Genomic DNA, 18020 nt, shown 5'->3' with positions numbered 1-18020 from the left:
AGGGTAGCAATACTTATATTGGATAAACTAGACTTTAAAACAAAGACTGCAGTGGCTCAGTAAGTTAAGGGTCTGCCTTCAGCTCAGGTCATGATCTCAGGGTGCTGGGATCAAGCTCCACTTCAGGCTCCCTGTTCAGCAGGGAGCCTGCTTCCTCCTCTCCCTCTGCCTGCCGCTTCCCCTGCTTGTACACTCTCTCTCTATATATAAAATCTTCAAAAAAAAGAAGGGAACTCTTCATACATTACTGGTAACAGTATAAATTCGTGCATCCGCTCTGCAGAACAATCTGGCCACATTTGGTAAAGCTGAAGAAACATACAGCCTGACTTCTTATACCCTAAGGAAACATTTGCATGACACTACATGAGCAAAAGAATACACAACAAGGATGTTTACTGGGGTGCCTAGGTGGCTGAGTCGTTAAGCGTCTGCCTTCGGCTCAGGTCATGGGGCTGCCTGTCCCTCTCCCACTCCCCCTGCTTGTGTTCCCTCTCTCTGCTGTGTCTCTGTCAAATAAATAAATAAAATCTTTAAAAATAAATTAAAAAAAAAACAAGGATGTTTACTGAAATCTTGTTTGACATAGCAAAAAATTGGAGATAACCAAAATGCCTATCCATGCATAAAAGAATAAATAAATCAATTCTGTCATATAATGCCATACAGCAGTTAGATGAATTTACTCAAAAAATTGAATGAAAAAGGCTGCAGAAAGATACACAGATTATTTAAAATTTTAAAACACAACAATATATGTAGTAAAGTATAAAAAGACAGACGAATACAATCAGTTCAGAATAGTCATTACCTTGAGAAAGGAAGGAAAGGTGCACAAGGGGCCTTTAAACACATTTGGGAGTTTTTATTGTAACAGAAAAAGGTTTAGAGAACAAGAAAAGCGTAAAAACTGTATTATTTCACTCTAGTGTTTTTTTTTTTAATTTTATTTTATTATGTTATATTAATCACCATGCATTACATCATTAGTTTTTGATGTAGTGTTCCATGATTGTTATTTTGACCGCTTAAGGACATGATATGCTTAGAAAATTTGAGGGACTCTTTTTTTTTTTTTTTTTAAGATTTTTACTTATTTATTGAGAGAGAGAGAGAGAATGGTAGAGAGAGAGCATGAGAAGGAGGAAGGTCGGAGGGAAAAGCAGACTCCCCGCCGAGCAGGGAGCCCGATGCGGGACTCGATCCCGGGACTCCAGGATCACGACCCGAGCCGAAGGCAGTTGCCCAACCAACTGAGCCACCCAGGCACCCGAAAATTTGAGGGACTCTACTTATAAGGAATTTGCATGAAAGGAAAATTCAGTAAGAACTGAATGCAAAACAGTGACTTGAAGAGGAAGAAAAGTCAATAAAGGGAGAAAAAGTGCCTGAGAAAGGATAAATATTGTCCTAATGAAAAATAATTACACAAGGATGCCTGGGTGGCTCAGTCAGTTAAGTATCTGCCTTCAGCCCAGGTCATGGTCCCAGGGTCCTGGGATCGAGTCCCACACCCCACTCCTTGCTCAGCAGGGAGCCTGCTTCTCCCTCTGCCTCTGCTCCCCCTGCTGTGCTCTCTCTCTCTCCCCATCTGACAAATAAATGAATAAAATCTTTAAAAATTATGACAATAATTGCACATATTCTCAGTGTGTCTTATTTTCAGCCATTCTCTATGAAAGTCTTACCAACTGATTTCTAGATTAAAGGCAAAGTGTTCAGGGAACCCAATGAATTTCCAAGACTAAACACAGCAAATTCAGGGTTAAATAATATTCAATGCCATTTTGATGGAAAGATAATAAAGTTTTAAACAAAAAGAAATATAGTAAACCAAATGAAATTTATTATCCCCATACACAACAAACCTGCTTCTTTTGTGTTAATTTTGCTGAATGGAACCCATATAGCTGTTCAAGCCAAAAACTCATATCAAGTCCACATCAAATTCTACCATTACACCTCCTAAGCAGCTTGATAACCTACCCACTTCTCTCCATACCTATTAGCTACCACTATCATCTCTTAAATTTTTATAACAACCTCCTCCCTGAATGCTTTGTCCCTACCCCCAGATCTCAATCCAATCTCCATTCTGCAGTCAGAATGATACTCCTAAAATGAAAATCATATAACTTCCCTATTTAAAATTTTCAATGGTTCCTTACTGCACTCAGAGGATTTCAAACTCCTCCACATGTCTTACAATACGCTTCAAAAGATGGCTTCTGCTTGACCTATCTAGCCTCATCTCTCACTACTCACAAAACCAAACCCCCATTCCCACCGCTCATACACTCACCTCTTGAACAAACTACTTGTTAAGATATCTGAAATAATACACTCTTTCCTCTCTAGCTTTTATACACATTCTCTCTGGAATACTTTTCTCATGCCCACTTTTTTCTACATTTTCCTGGTTAATTCCTTATCTATTATATCCCAAATTTTTTTAATGTTGTGTCTTCCAGGAAGTCTTACGTTATGCCTCTTATCAAGTACAGAATTAAGATACCATGCTCTCATGGTATCTTAAATTATCCTCACCCAGGTGTTCATCATACTATATCATAAGACTATAAGTACTCTAAGGGCAAGAGCTGTATTGGTCTTATTCATTATTGTATCTCTAGAACCTAACAGAATGGTTGGTACATATATATAATCAATATCTATTAAATGAATTGATGTTCCATACCAGAAACCAATTTTTAAAGATAAGGTTATGATCTTATCAGAACTGTTATAATGTATATTAGTAGAAACAGAAAATGATGGAATTATGTACCAACTTAATGGAAATTTTATTTAATATTGTTGTACCGTGGTTAGCATTGCCACTTGATAGTCACCCCAAATAAAGAGAAATGAGCAAGAAAACATCCTAACAAGTAACTCATCCCACTGTATATTCTTCCTGAGGAAATCAGGTAACATATTTCTCCAGCTAATAATGACAAGGAGATAGTAATGACAGTAAGCCATATACTCACAGAAAAAGTGAGAGATAGCAGAAGTAAAATATTGCGTGAAGTCAAGCATCAGTAACTCAAGTAAAACTAGCAAATTTTAAAATTTGTGGAAATGAAACAACACACTCTTAAACAACCAATGGAACAAAAAAGAAATCACAGAGAACATTAGAAAATACTTTATAACAAATGAAAACAAACACACAAAATACCAAAACTTATAGGACACAGTGAAAGCAGTGGAAAGGGATGTAATGTAAAAGCTTACATTAAAAAGCTATAAGGAGGGGCGCCTGGGTGGCTCAGTCGTTAAGCATCTGCCTTCGGCTCAGGTCATGATCCTGGGGTCCTGGGATCGGGCCCCGCATCGGGCTCCCTGCTCAGTGGGGCGCCTCCTTCTCCCTCTCCCACTCCCCCTGCTTGTGTTCCCTCTCTCGCTGTGTCTCTCTCTGTCAAATAAATAAATAAAATCTTTAAAAAAAAAAAAAAAAGCTATAAGGATCTCAAGTCAACAACCTAACTTTACAACTTTAGAAACTAGAAAAACAAGAGCTAAACCCAAAGCTAGCAGAAAAAAGGAAATATTAGAAGTAAATTAAGTAGAATATAAAAAAATAGAATTTATGAACCCAAAAGTTGGTCCTAGAAAAGATCAAGAAAATTGATAATCCTTTAGCTACATGGACTAAGAAAAAAAGAGAAGATTCAAATTACTAAAATCAAAAATGAAAGAAGGGATATTACTACTGATTCTACAAAAATACAAAGGATTACAAGAGAGTAGTATGAAAAATGTACACCAGCAAACTGGATAACCTAGATGAAATGGGCAAATTCCTAGGAACAAAAAGCCTAACGAGACTAAGAAAGAAACAGAAAATCAGAATAGACCTATAACTAACTAGTAAGGAGACTAATTCAGTAATCAAGTCTCCTGACAAAGAAAAGCCCTGGACCTGATGGCTTCACTGGAGAATTCTACCAAACATTTAAAGAACTAATACCAATCCTTCTTAAACTTTTACAAAAACCTGTAGAGGAGGGAATGCTTCCTATTTCATTCTACGAGGCCAGCATTACCATTACACCAAAACCAAAGACTCTACAAGAAAACTACAGACCAATATCCCTTACAAATATTGATGAAAAATCCTCAAGTACTGGCAAACAGAATTCAGCAGCATATTAAAAGAATTATACACCATAACCAAGTGGAATTTATTCCTGGAAAGCAAGGATGTCTCAACATATGAAAACTGATCAATGTAATACACCACATTAACAGAATAAAGGGAAAAAAACACATGATCATCTCAACTGATGCAGAAAATGTATTTGATAAAATTCAACACTTTTTCACAATAAAAAACACTGAACAAACTAAGAGTAAAAGGAACTAGCTAAACATAAAAAAGATATACTTGAAAAATCTACAGCAAATATATGCAATGGTGAAAGACTTTAAGATCAAGAACAAAAGGAGGCCCACTTTCACTACTTCTACTCAACTTAGTATGGAAGCTCTAGCCAGAGCAATTAGGCAAGAAAAAGTAATATAAGGCAGCCAAATTGGAAAAAAAGTAAAACGATCTCTCTTTGCAGATTATATTATTATCTTCTATGCAGAAAGCCCTAAAGACTACACACACACACACACACACACACACACACACACACAACTGTTATAGCTAATAAATTCAGCAAAGTAGCAGCAGTCAACACACAAAACTCAGTTGCATCATTATATACTAACAATGAATAATCTGAAAACTACTAAAACAATTTTTTTTTGAAGATTTTATTTACTTATTTGAGAGAAAGAGAGACAGAGAGAGAACAGGAGGGGAGGGGCAGAAGGAGAAGCTGACTCCCCACTGAGCAGGGAGCCCGATCTAGGGCTTGATCCCAGGACCCTGGGATCATGACCTAAGCCTAAGGCAGACATTTTAACTGACTAAGCCACCCAGGCATCCCCACTAAAACAATTCTAAGAATAAAATACTTAGGAATTAACTTAACCAAGGAGGTGAAAGACTTAAACAATGAAAACCACAAAACACTGGTGAAATAAAAGAAGACATAAAAAAATGGAAACACATCCCATGTTCATGGATTGGAAAACTTAATACTATTAAAATAGCAATACTACCCAAACTGATCTACAGATTCAATACAATCCCTATCAAAATCCCAATGTCATTCTTTGCAGAAATAGAAAAACCTATCCTAAAATTCATATGTAATCTCAAGGGATAGTCAAAACAATCTTGAAAAAGAATAAAACTGGAGAACTCAAACTTCTAGATTTCAAAACTTACTACAAAGCTACAGTCATCAGGGGCGCCTGGGTGGCTCAGCCCATTAAGTGTCTGCCTTCCTCTGCCTTTGGCTCAGGTCATGCTCTCAGGGTCCTGGTATGAAGTCCTGCTTCCGCCTTTCTGCTCAGCAGAGAGTCTGTCTCTCCCTCTGCCCCTCCCCCCTGCTCATGCTCTCTAATAAATAAAATCTTTAAAAAAAAAAAAGCTACAGTCATCAGAACAGTGTGGTATTAATATGACATAAAGATCAATGGAATAGAATAAAGGGCCCAGAAATAAACCCTCACATATATGGTCATACTTTTTGACAAGGGTGCAAAGACCAGTCAATGGGGAGACAACAGTCTTTTCAACAGTGCTGGAAAAACTGGATATCCACATGCAAAAAAAAAATGAAGTTGGACCCTTAACCTAATACTATCTGTAAAAATTATCTCAAAATGGATAAAGGACCTGAAACAATAAAACTCATAGGAAGAAAACATAGGAGAAAAGCTTCACGACGTTGGAGGAGGCAACAATTTATTGTATTTGACCCTAAATGCACAGGCAAAAAAGAAAAAATAAATTGGACCTCATGAAAAATTTAAAATTTCGTGCATCAAAAGACATTATCAACAGAGTAAAAAGGCAACCCACAGAATGGGAGAAAATATTTGCAAATCATGTATCTCATAAGGGATTAATATCCAGCATATGTAGACAACTCCTAAAACAACAACAACAAAAAAAACTAATTAAAGTGGACAAAAGACTTCAATAAACATTTCTCCAAAAAAGAAATACGGATAGCAGCTAAGCACATGAAAAGATGCTCAACATCAGATACTGAGGGAAATGCAAAGCTACAATGAGATACCACCCCACACCCATTAGGATGGCTACTATCAAAAAAGGAAACAGGGTGCCTGGGTAGCTCAACTGGTTAAGCAACTACCTTCAGCTCAGGTCATGATCCCAGAGCCCCAGGATAGAGTCCCACATCACGCCCCCTGCTCAGTGGGGAGTCTGCTTCTCCGTCTGACCCTCCCCCTTCTTGTGCCCTCTCACTCTCTCCCCTTTGCAAATAAATAAATAAATCTTTAAAAAAAAAGGAGACAATAACAAGTATTGGAGAGGAGGTGGAGAATTTGGAACCCTTCTGCACTGTTGGTGGGAATGTAAAATAGTGTATCTACTATGGAAAATAGTATAGCAGTTCCCCAAAAATCTAAAAAAGAATTACCATATGATTCAGCAATTACACTTCTGTGTATATACCTAAAGAATGGGAGGCAGGGTCTTGAAGAGATATTTGCACAACCCTGTTCACACAGCACTGTTCACACTAGCTAACACATGGAACCAACTCAAGTGTCCTGTTGGATGAAAGGATAAGCAAAATATTGATGGATGAAAGGATAAGCAATATATATATACACACACACACACATACATGACACGTTACTATTCAGCCTTAAAAATTAAGGAAATTCTGACATTTTCTACAATTTGGATGACCCCTGAGAGCATTATGCTAAGTGAAATAAACTCATCACAAAATAACAAATACTGTATGATTCCACTTATATGAGGTACTTAGAATAGTCAAAATCATAGACACAAAGCAAAATGATGGGGCTGGGGAAAGTAGGAGATGGGGAGTTACTGTTTAATGGGTACAGTTTTAGTTTTACAAGATGAGAAGAGTTACGGGGATGGATGCTGGTGATGGGTGCATAACAGTGTGAATGTACTTGGTGCCACTAAACCACACATTTAAAAGTGATTAAGATGGTAAATTTTGTTATATACTTTTTGTACAGTAAAAGATTTTTAAAGCAAATTATCATGAAAACTGCTACAACCTAAATAAAAGGTTTTGCCAAAAATAGGTCATAAAGCAGGATGTTCCATATTACAGAACACTTTAAAAATCTGTGTACACCCAATATGTCTTGGTTTTTAAATTATTGAACATATAAACTTTGATTATCAATTCCTTTATAACTTTACATACAAACATTGGATGTTCTAAAAAAAAAAAAAAAAAAAAAAAGAGGAAAATTGATTGTTTCTTTTTCCAGGTTAAAAATGCCTAAAATTGGGGCGCCTGGGTGGCTCAGTCGGTTAAGCAGCTACCCTCGGCTCAGGTCATGATCCTGGGGTCCTGGGATCAAGCCCCATGTCTGGCTCCCTGCTCAGCGGAGAGCCTGCTTCTCCCTCTGCCTGCCACTCTGCCTACTTGTGCTCTCTATCTGTCAAATAAATAAATAAAATCTTTAAAAAAAATGCCTAAAACTAAGTCCCTATAATATTAAGCTTTCACAGTAACAAGCTATAAACTTATCCACAACTATTAAGTCCTAGGGAAAGAGAGTGTTGTTTTGTCCTCAAAGACTATGAAATAAACTAATGTTAAAAGTCCTAAAATACAAAAGTTTTCTTTTAGATTAACGTTCTAATGAACTGAATAAAACTAGGTAATAAATGTTTTATATACTACAAGAATTCTTACCTGGGAGATTACCCTTTGAGATGGTGTCTGTATCCAAATTGTAGGTGTCCTGGAGACGCAACAGAGCTTTCGCTGCCCCAACCTGATCTTCATCATTAGGGAAGTACTGTCTCTGAATGGTTAGGTTAGAGATAAAGCCTTGAAATTTAAAAAAAAGAAAAGAAAAAAAAAAGAAAGAAAGAAAAAGAAAGACTCTAGAACCTCACAGACTTCCAATTTGCAATATACAGTGTTTATAAGGATTTTTCAATTGATTTTATAATTTTCTACCATACCATGAAAGTTCTACATTTATTTCTACAAGAAAAAAACTAAATACACTAAGACTTGAAATGCCTCTAATCTACGCAAACTTCCCAAATCCTAATGTCACTTAAGTAATCTGAAGTCACTGCATAAATCATATCATATTAGGTAAAGATCAACGTGATAACTGAGTTTCTAGTTACACAATATAGCCTCCACTAAGCTTGAAAAATGAATGGATTTAGAGATTTGAAAATGACATCCACTGGCAACCAATTATACTTTAAGATAACAGATGGTAAATAAAATATATGAGCTTAAAGAAAGTTCTATTTTCTTCTTCCATGTGTCACACATTATATAAGTATGTAAATATATAAAGTTTGATGGAATCCTTTGAGGTGGAAAAAGAGATTAATTATATATTTAAGATTATCAAGTGAGCTCATTTATTAAAATATATTTAGATCTGTTAAATTACTGAATATAGTGATCAAGATTTGCTCTATATAAAATCTAATCTTAATTTTAAAAAGTTTTATATAAAATATAGCAAAAACCAAACTAACAAACTAATTACTGATAAATTATATAACCCCTAAGAACAGATGCTAAATACTCCTTAAGGAACCAAAAAAACAAAAACAAAAAGTTATTTAAAATTTTAATCATATAAGGTTCATCATTTGCAAATAAAAGTTAGGTATGAAACTTCCCTCCCCTCTTATTTACTTAAAATCAACTGTATTTTGCTCAGCAAAAGGCCAGGCATTTTTATGTTAATGAAAATGTACAAATGAACAAGTAGCTAGGAGAGGGCTAAGGTTCATATCAAGCATATTCTTTAGTTTTAAGACCAACTCTTAGTCACAATGTCCACAAGGAATTTTACAAGTTTTACAGATTTTTTTATGACCCCAAATAAAATCCAAGAAGTTGCTTAAATATAATTTAATAAAGAAGAGGAAAAATACATGTATTATAGCACTATGGGATGACTACCACAGATTAAAACGTCAAAGTCTCAAGGTTTACCTTATAAAAGAACTTAAGTCATAAAGATCATTACTTGAGAATTTTTTTAAATTAAGTTAATAAATAAATGTGTATGTGTGTGTGTGCGCACACACACAGGACTTTAAAAATGTTCTCATGGTGCTGTATAAGAGAGCAAATAATCACTGGTATTTCCCTCTCACAGTGAAGTTTTCACAAGTGCTTGCCTTGATTTTTCTCAAGGCTTCCTGTCCTATGCATAATAGTTTACTGCCCAGAAACACTCATAAGCAGCCTTGGTTTTCATTTACATAGTTAACTCAATTCTCTCCCTTTCTTGCTTTTTTTCATTCCACCTTCAGTCACTGAACAAATATTGTATCTAAGCATACTCCCCCTAGTTCTTAAGACTCCAGACTTAGTATTCTGTGTCTGTTACTAAAATATCTAAAACACCTCAATTCTCCAAATACAATTTTGTTTTAATTAGAAAGAGCTTCATTGTTACTGTTTGCAGTCTTAGTTTTTAAATTTACGGTCTAAGTAAAAGAAGTCTAAGATTCAAAATACTACGTAGAACATAGCTAACACTTTTCCTTATAGTACCATTCCCAATACATTAACAATTGATGAGAAGATAGAGATTTATCCATAAATTTTTGAAATCTGAAGGTAATCCTAAAATGGAAAGGATCACTCTCAGAAATGAAGCTATATGCCAAATAACTGATTCACTTTTATAAATTTCAAAGCAAAAAGTACCAATGCTAGTCACCAGCAAGAGAAATTACTTTTTTTCTTTTTTTACACTAAAGCTATTTTTGTTTCCAGTTTTTTTTTTAAATCGAGGAATTCAGGATCTAGACTAACTCCAGTCAAACCAAACACACCCCTGCAACAATTTAGCTATTACAACACTGAACACTTGATGTTCTGGGAAATGAATTTATTAGTATTGGCATTTCCAAACGTGGCAGCAGTATTGTCTTATTTTTTTTGGCTCCTTAGTCTTACCATCTGACTTACCATCTGACATATCCTTAAGGACCAGATTCTCCAACTCACTCCATTCAGTGTTCAGACGTTTCATTAATTTGAATGCATTTACAGGGTGCCCAACAAAGCCTTCTGGATCTTTTGTCGCTGTGCTGGTTAGTCGATCTAATTTCTCTGCCCATCTATACACATAAGACACATAAATGGAGCACACATACACTTAAGGAAGAATACAATTTAATAAAGCACTCAGAAAAAGAAAAAAGACTAGATTAGAGGTTTTTGAGTAAAAACTATATTCAAAAACTCTTTTTTAAAAATTATAGCTTTTTTTAGGAGCGCCTGGGTGGCTCAGTTGTTAAGCGTCTGCCTTCAGCTCAGGTCATGATCCCAGGGTCCCGGGATCAAGCCCTGCATCGGGCTCCCTGCTCTGCCAGAAGCCTGCTTCTCCCTCTCCCACTCACCCTGCTTGTGTTCCCTCTCTCGCTGTGTCTCTGTCAAATAAATAAAATCTTTTAAAAAAAAAATTAATTTTTTTTTAAAAAGCAAGACTGTTATGGGTAAAATCTAGCTTGGTAAAATAAAAATATAACAAGTCCTTTTCTTTTAGTTTTATTTCTCTCAAATGGTTACAGTAAATGGAACCTATCTTAGAAAAGGTGTGATTGGATACCTCTACTAAGGGTCTAAAAATGCATCTCCCCAAAGGTCCTTAGAGCCAAATAATTGATTATTATAATGTACAAATTAGCCCAATCAAAGTTCAGGTACATGTTCATTTAAATCAAACTTACACCAAAATTTTACATTCGGTACCTAAAAACTATATTTAAAATAAACAAAAAAACCCTGAATATTCAGCTATTCACTAAACAAAAGGCAGGAATTCTCACATCAGGATTAACTCTGAGCCTGAGTCAGTTAAAAATAAATTAGCAGGTAAGGAAAAACTGTATCAATTAATAATTTAACAATACTTATCACTGTAATCTCTAGAATGGAACCACAGGAGTGAAGGATAAACAGAACTGGAAAACTGCTCTAGAAGATGACTTGATTAGGAAGGTTAGAGGAAGACAGAAGATATTAACAACCATTTTTGGAAATTGTCAGTCAAGACCCATACCCATTTATATCCTTATCTCAATACATGTTCCTTTACCTAAACTCTTGGCCCAGGCCTAACTCTTGTTTTCTGTGCTCCTATTTTAGCCATTTCAGCCAACTTTTAAGACAGGTGGTTTCCATTTCCACTCAAAGAATGTTTTAGCTCTAGAACGAAAACATCCAGGTGGAGTCAGAATCATAGTAAGTAGAACACTTTGCTTACTTTTTTATTTGTTCTAATTTATCCTCTTCTGCCTTAATATAGTCTTTCAGAGAAGTCACCAGATCTTTCTCAGTATGGATCAAATCAGTCATCTGACCTAGAAGGAGAAGGGAAGGTTATCAAATATCTACATTGGTCAACACAAGTATTTTAGAATAATTTAAAAATAACCAAGAATGCTTCATTCTTTGAGAAGATTTAACTGGTATTAGACACAGATATGTTGGAGAAAACATCTTTCTTCTTTTTTCTTTTTTAACTAGATAAACAAAGCCAACTGTGTTCCAGTTCTAATTTTCAAGCTACTTCATTTTGCAAATTGGACCATACTGGCAAACTGATCTAAAAATTTATTTTTAAATTACAAAACAACACTACTTTTTCTTCTTCCCTACCTCTGCTTTCATCTTTTTTTGTTCTTGAGACTAATTAGAATTAATTTTGTATTCAATAAACTAAAACCACACTAACAAAAGATACACTTCAAAAATGAAATTCAAATCATCCATGTTTAGTTATATATAATGCGATAAGAAGACTCATCATTTTATATCCTAAAATTCGATGTCATAAATATAATACTTGTGTTTTAGTTAGCACTACTATCACACAAGGGTAAAACTGGTTAACAGCATGAAGGAAAACATCTCATTTAAGGCAGATGAAGTGTGCATATAGGAAAATATAAAAGGATACATATCAAACATGAAAAGTATTTCTGGGGGAAAGAGGACATGTGGAAGTCTTACATTCTATGTATTTTTGTTTGTTTCTTCTTTAACCATATGCTATTTTAGTAATACTTTCAAAGTTTTTTTAAATTATGCCATAGAAAAAAACAACTTGTGTTCATGGTAGATTCTTAAATGAAAAAAGCAGGTTATGAAATAATGTGCAATGTATTATTTATATCTGTGCAAAAAAGACTATTAAATTATTTGCTGAGTAGACTCATTAACAAAGAATTTTCTTGGTATGCTTTTCTAAATTTTCTTAAGTTCTAACCTGAAAATGTGCTGCTTTTGTAATCAGAAAAAAATTTTTTAATTAAATTTTAAAAAGAGAGTTGTAGAGGGGAAGGAACCAAATCAATGCTTCAGTCTCTGGGAATATATTGTATTTGTTTTTACTGATTTAAAAACACTAAAAAAGGGCGCCTGGGTGGCTCAGTCGGTTAAGCGACTGCCTTCGGCTCAGGTCATGATCCTGGAGTCCTGGGATCGAGTCCCACATCCGGCTCCCTGCTCAGTGGGGGGTCTGCTTCTCCCTCTGACCCTCTTCCCTCTTGTGCTCTCTGTCTCTCATTCTCTCTCTCTCAAATAAATAAAATCTTTAAAAAAAAATAAAATAAATAAATAAATAAAAACACTAAAAAATGGGGTGCCTAGGTGGCTCAGTCTGTTAAGCATCTGCCTTCAGCTCAGATCATGATCCCAGGGTCCCAGGATTGAGCCGCATCGGGCTCCCTGCTGAAGAGGGAGCCTGCTTCTCCCTCTCCTTTGCTCATCTCCCTCTCCCTTGCCACTCCCCTTACTTATTCAATTTTCTCTCTCTGTCAAATAAATAAAATCTTAAAAAAAAAAAAAAAACCACTAAGGGCGCCTGGGTAGCTCAGTCATTAAGCGCCTGCCTTCAGCTCAGGTCATGGTCCCAGAGTCCTGGGATCACGCCCCACATCGGGCTCCCTGCTCGGCAGGAAGCCTGCTTCTCCCTCTCCCACTCCCCGTGCTTGTGTTCCTTCTCTCGCTATATCTCTCTCTGTCAAATAAATAAATAAAATCTTAAAAAAAAAAAAAACACTAAAAAAATGGAAAATTTTAAATGCAAGATCAATACAAACCAAAAATAGTAAGACTTACCAATTGAAGTAAAAAAGCCTGGATGGGCCAAAGACTGGGGAAGTAGAATCCCTACAATTAAAATACACCAGATCATCTTGGAGGACTTAATTTTTCAGGTTCACACACCTACAAGAGAAATATGGCCATTATAACAACAACAAAAAGTAGGGTAGCAAAAGTTCCTAACAGATTTTTCCTATAAACAAAATGTAAGTCAGACATGAAGGTTGCCCATAGACTGTTAATTCTTATACGTTGATTTAATAATTTAATTAATAAGACCTACTATCTTATTTTTCATATAAATACTCACTTTATATTTCATGTTAAAGAAAAATATAAAGGTTTGTTACCACCTGATAATTTATGCTTAAAAATTCAACCCAAGTTTGTTTTCTCCTCAGTTACTACTATAATTAGAGTGATTAGATAGTAACTCTTCCATATAGCCTGAAAAATAAGTTTTCTGTTATCTACATCTAAACTATGAATTTCCCATAAAAATATACTACTTCATTAAAGTAACTTAATTTGGGGGTGCCTGGGTGGCTCAGTCGGTTAAGCATCTGCCTTAGGCTCAGGTCATGATCCCAGGGTTCTGAGATCGAGCCCCGCATCGGGCTCCCTGCTCGGCAGGAAGCCTGCTTCTCCCTCTCCCTCTCCTCCTGCTTGTGTTCCTTCTCTCACTGTGTCTCTCTCTGTCAAATAAATAATAAATAAAATCTTAAAAAAATATATAAAAAATAAAGTAACTTAATTTAAATATTACCAAAATTCATTCTGAAATGTTAGAATATGTTTTAAAGGGAAAAAATAGTTTTCAGTGCCACCGATTTATCCTTTAAATTCCTAACTTGTTCCATGTTTTCCCTACATGGCTTTCAATTTTAAAATAAGTTCAATTATAAAAGTTGTACATTTCAGGGAATCTGGGTGGCTCAGTTGGTTAAGCGTTTGACTTTTGATCTCAACTCAGATCTGACCTCAGGGTCATGAGTTCAAGCCCTGTGTTGGGCTCCACGCTGGGCATGGAACCTACTCAAAAAAAAGTTATAGATTTTTGGGGTGATGAAAACATCCTAAAATTGACTGTGGTGACTGATGGTTGAAGAACACAGTAACAGTACTGAAAACCACTGAATCATGACCATTAAATGGGTGAACTGTATGGTACAGGAATTATATCTCAATAAAGCTGTTATTTTTAAAAAGTTGTACAGAATCCAAAAAGAATAAATAGCCCTGTCGATTTAGGCTAGTAATTTCTCTCAAACAACCTAGTGTTGAGGTTTTTCTAACTACTATGTTCTTTGTAAAAATTCTTAGCCTAGTACACTGCTATGGATTTTTTTTCTAAGTTGGCAGCAAAGCCCTTCTGTCTTTTTTCTTTTTCCCTGGTAGCACTGACTTTTCTAGAACAAATTCTTCTCTGCAGGTGCAAATATCAACTAACCATCAGAAAGATTTACCCTTCTTTCCCAAATGTCCTGATAACACTCTCTTCCTGCTCCTTCACCATCACATACATGGATTTTTAAGTCCTCCTTACTACCTTACAGAAGAGTAAGTTACTATTATAGTACCTCTTGCCCAGTAACAGGCTCCCATTGGTTCATCTTCTTGTCTCCCTATCCCTCTTTGAGCAGGCACTTCTGACTCTTTCCAAGTGACTTCACTTAACCCAACAGGTTCAAGTCCACATTGGAAAGCTCCATACTCCACCAAAACAAACAAACAAAAAACAAAAACAAAACAAAAACAAAAACCCTTTCCCCTTCTTGAATCTCAATAAAAAATAGATCACCACAGAAACCGACATTCTTCTCCCTCAAGTTTGCCACAAGCTTCCAGATACTTCCAGAACCACACAGTAGTGAAATACACTGCTCTCTTGGCTGCTTTACAGTAACTCTTTGGGAAGGCTTCTAGAATGCAGCAGATGCAGACACTTCCTCTCCTGGGCTCCAGCCAAAGCACAAGCCTTTTTCAAAATCCTGGGCTGTCTGAAAAGTCTAGAATCTTCTCACTGTTTATACAGATTTCTGCCATAATTTTCTTCATGATTAAATGTTATTTCCAGAAAATACAAATGCTTTTGCCATACTAACAAAAGGCTAATCAGAAATGCTGTTTAAATGTTAAACTCTGATAAGAAAGTTTAGATTTGTCAGGTAAGAGGTTATTTTTTCATAGCTAAAATATTATTTTGTAACTCAAGTTTTTGTCAACTTTCAATGTCCTTAAATCCCTCAATGAATCAAGAACCATTAGCCTACAGAAATCACTAAAGTTTGAAAACTGCATTTTAACAATGATAGAACTTACATAGAAAGTCAAGGCATTAATCAAATGAAGAATAAATATACCTTTACCTTACATCATGCTCCAAAATAAATTCTAGATGGATGAAAGAGCTACAACCAACAAAAAGTAACAAAAAGAAAAGTTTCTAGATCTCTAAAAGGAGAAAAGAATCTCTAAACTTTAAAAAAGATAAAACCTATCAAAAGCCAGATGGAATTTAAATACACAAAATAATCTAGGCTTATATGTGTTTTTTAAAGACCCCATAAACAGGACGCCTGGGTGGCTCAGTTGGTTAAGTGTCTGACTCTTGATTTTGGCTCAGATCATGATCTCAGGGTCCTGAGATTGAGCCCCATGTCAGGCTCTGTGCTGAGCATGGAGCCTGCTTGAGATTCTCTCCCCCTCTCCCTGCTCTATCAAAAACGAAAACAAAACAAAACCAAAAAAAAAACAAAACCCTATAAACTATAAATTAGGAAACTAAAGAAAATGGAGCTCTTATTAAGGAGCTCATACAAATCAGTAAGAAAAACACTAAGATATTAATAGTAAAGTCGATAAAGAATGCAGAAAGTCGGGGCACCTGGGTGGCTCTGTCGGTTAAGCATCTGCCTTCAGCTCAGGTCATGATCCCAAGATCCTGGGATCGAGCCCCACATCAGACTCCCAGCTCAGTGGGGAGTCTGCCTCTCTCTCTCTCCCTCTGCCTCTCCCCCTGCTTGTGCTCTCTCTCTCGCTCACTCTCTCTCTCAAATGAATAAAATCTTTTAAAAAAAAAAGAATGCAGGGGTGCCTGGGTGGCTCAGTTGGTTAAGCATCTGCCTTCGGCTCAGGTCATGATCCCAGGGTCCTAGGATCGAGCCCTGCATCAGGCTCCCTGCTCAGTGGGGAGCCTGCTTCTCCCTCTGCCTCTCCCTCTGTGACCTCTCTCGCTCTCTCTCAAATAAATAAAATCTGAAAAAAAAAATGCAAAAAGTCACAAAAGAACTAAAAATAGTTTAAAAAGTTCACTCAGTTATCAAAGACCCATTTTTTGTCCTTCAAATGAATAATTAAATTTAACATATTCACAATTAAAAATATCTAATGATGGTGCTATAAATGTCAAGGAACTTAAAATGAGTATATCCTTTAACTTGTGAATTTAAATGAAAACACGAAATTTAAAAATTAAGAAAATCACATTCATTGCTGGTGAGAGTGCAAAATGGTAAAGCCATCTTGGAAGATGGTTTGGCAGTTTCTTAAAAAATCAGACACTCTTACCATACAATCTGGCAACTGTTCTCCTTTGTATTCACCCAAAAAAGTTGAAAACTTATGTCCACACAAAAACCTGCACATGGATATTTCTAGGTTTCTTCATAATGGCCCAAATTTGGAAGCAACCAAAATGTCCTTCAGTAGGTAAATGGATAAACAAACTGGTACATCCAGACAATGGAATATTATTCAATGCTAAAAGGAAATGAGCTATCAAGCCATGAAAAGACAGGGAAGAATCTTAAATGCATATTTCTAAGTAAAAAAAAAAAAAAGCCGGGATGCCTGGGTGGCTCAGTCGGTTAAGCGTCTGCCTTTGGCTCGGGTCATGATCCCGGGGTCCTGGGATCGAGTCCCACATCAGACTCCCTGCTCCGCGGGGAGCCTGCTTCTCCCTCTGCCTCTCTCTCTCTCTGTTTCTCATGAATAAATAAATAAAATCTTTAAAAAAAAAAAAAAGCCAATCTGAAAAGGCTATGTACTGTATGATTCCAACAAAGACATTCTGGAACTACAAAGATGGTAAAAAGATCTGTGGTTGGGAGGTGGGAGGATGAAGAGATGGAGCACAGAAGATTTTTCGGGCAGTGAAAATACTCTGTAAGATATCATAATGATAAATACATCATTTATTTTTGGACATACATTTGTCCAAATCCACAGATTATACAACACCAAGAGTGAATGGGTAATGTAAACTATGTATGGACTTTGGGTAATCATAATGTGTCAATGTAGATTCAAGCACTTATAACAAATGTATCACTCTGGTGGGGGATGTTGAGTCTATCCATGTGTGGGGGCAGGGAGTATATGGGAAATCTCTGTACCATCCTCTTAATTTTGCTGTGAACTTAAAATTGCTTTTAAAAATTAAGTCTCAAAATAAATTAACATCATACAACCCTGGTGGAATCTGTATTGAATTAGAGTAAGTTTCCACTACTCTGACAGAAAGTCATAAATATGGATCAAAACAAAAAAAAATTAACATCATAATATAACTAACTATGCCTGAAAATACACAGTGGAAATTCACCAAAATGCAGTTGTTTCTGGACAGCAGAACATTAGGTAATTTTTTTCTATTTCTTTGTATTTTCCAGATGTCCTAGAGTGTATTTACTTTTTTTTTTTTAAAGATTTTATTTATTTATTTGAGAGAGAGAGAGAGAATGAGAGATAGAAAGCACGAGAGGGAGGAGGCTCAGAGGGAGAAGCAGACTCCCTGCTGAGCAGGGAGCCCGATGTGGG

At 36.0% G+C, this 18020-nt stretch overlaps 1 protein-coding gene across 2 annotated transcripts in view; it reads right to left on the bottom strand.

The window, feature by feature from the left end:
* Nucleotides 1-18020, bottom strand: part of P4HA1 (prolyl 4-hydroxylase subunit alpha 1) — an 82700-nt gene that overhangs the window by 53071 nt on the left and 11609 nt on the right. For both annotated transcript variants that reach the window (XM_025850483.2, XM_025850482.2), the window contains exons 2-5: nt 13215-13322; nt 11356-11452; nt 10056-10207; nt 7788-7925 (exon numbers count right to left, since the gene is read on the bottom strand). In XM_025850483.2, coding sequence (XP_025706268.1) covers nt 7788-7925; nt 10056-10207; nt 11356-11452; nt 13215-13290 — 463 coding nt within the window. In that variant the 5' untranslated portion in view covers nt 13291-13322. The remainder of the gene's footprint in view (nt 1-7787; nt 7926-10055; nt 10208-11355; nt 11453-13214; nt 13323-18020) is intronic.

Source organism: Callorhinus ursinus, unplaced genomic scaffold, assembly GCF_003265705.2.
Source record: "Callorhinus ursinus isolate GAN/ISIS: 27379988/994484 unplaced genomic scaffold, GSC_fseal_2.0 scaffold31, whole genome shotgun sequence".
Taxonomy (NCBI): domain Eukaryota; kingdom Metazoa; phylum Chordata; class Mammalia; order Carnivora; family Otariidae; genus Callorhinus; species Callorhinus ursinus.
The sequence above is the reverse complement of the archived record's forward strand: the minus strand, read 5'-3'. Positions and strand labels throughout refer to the sequence as shown.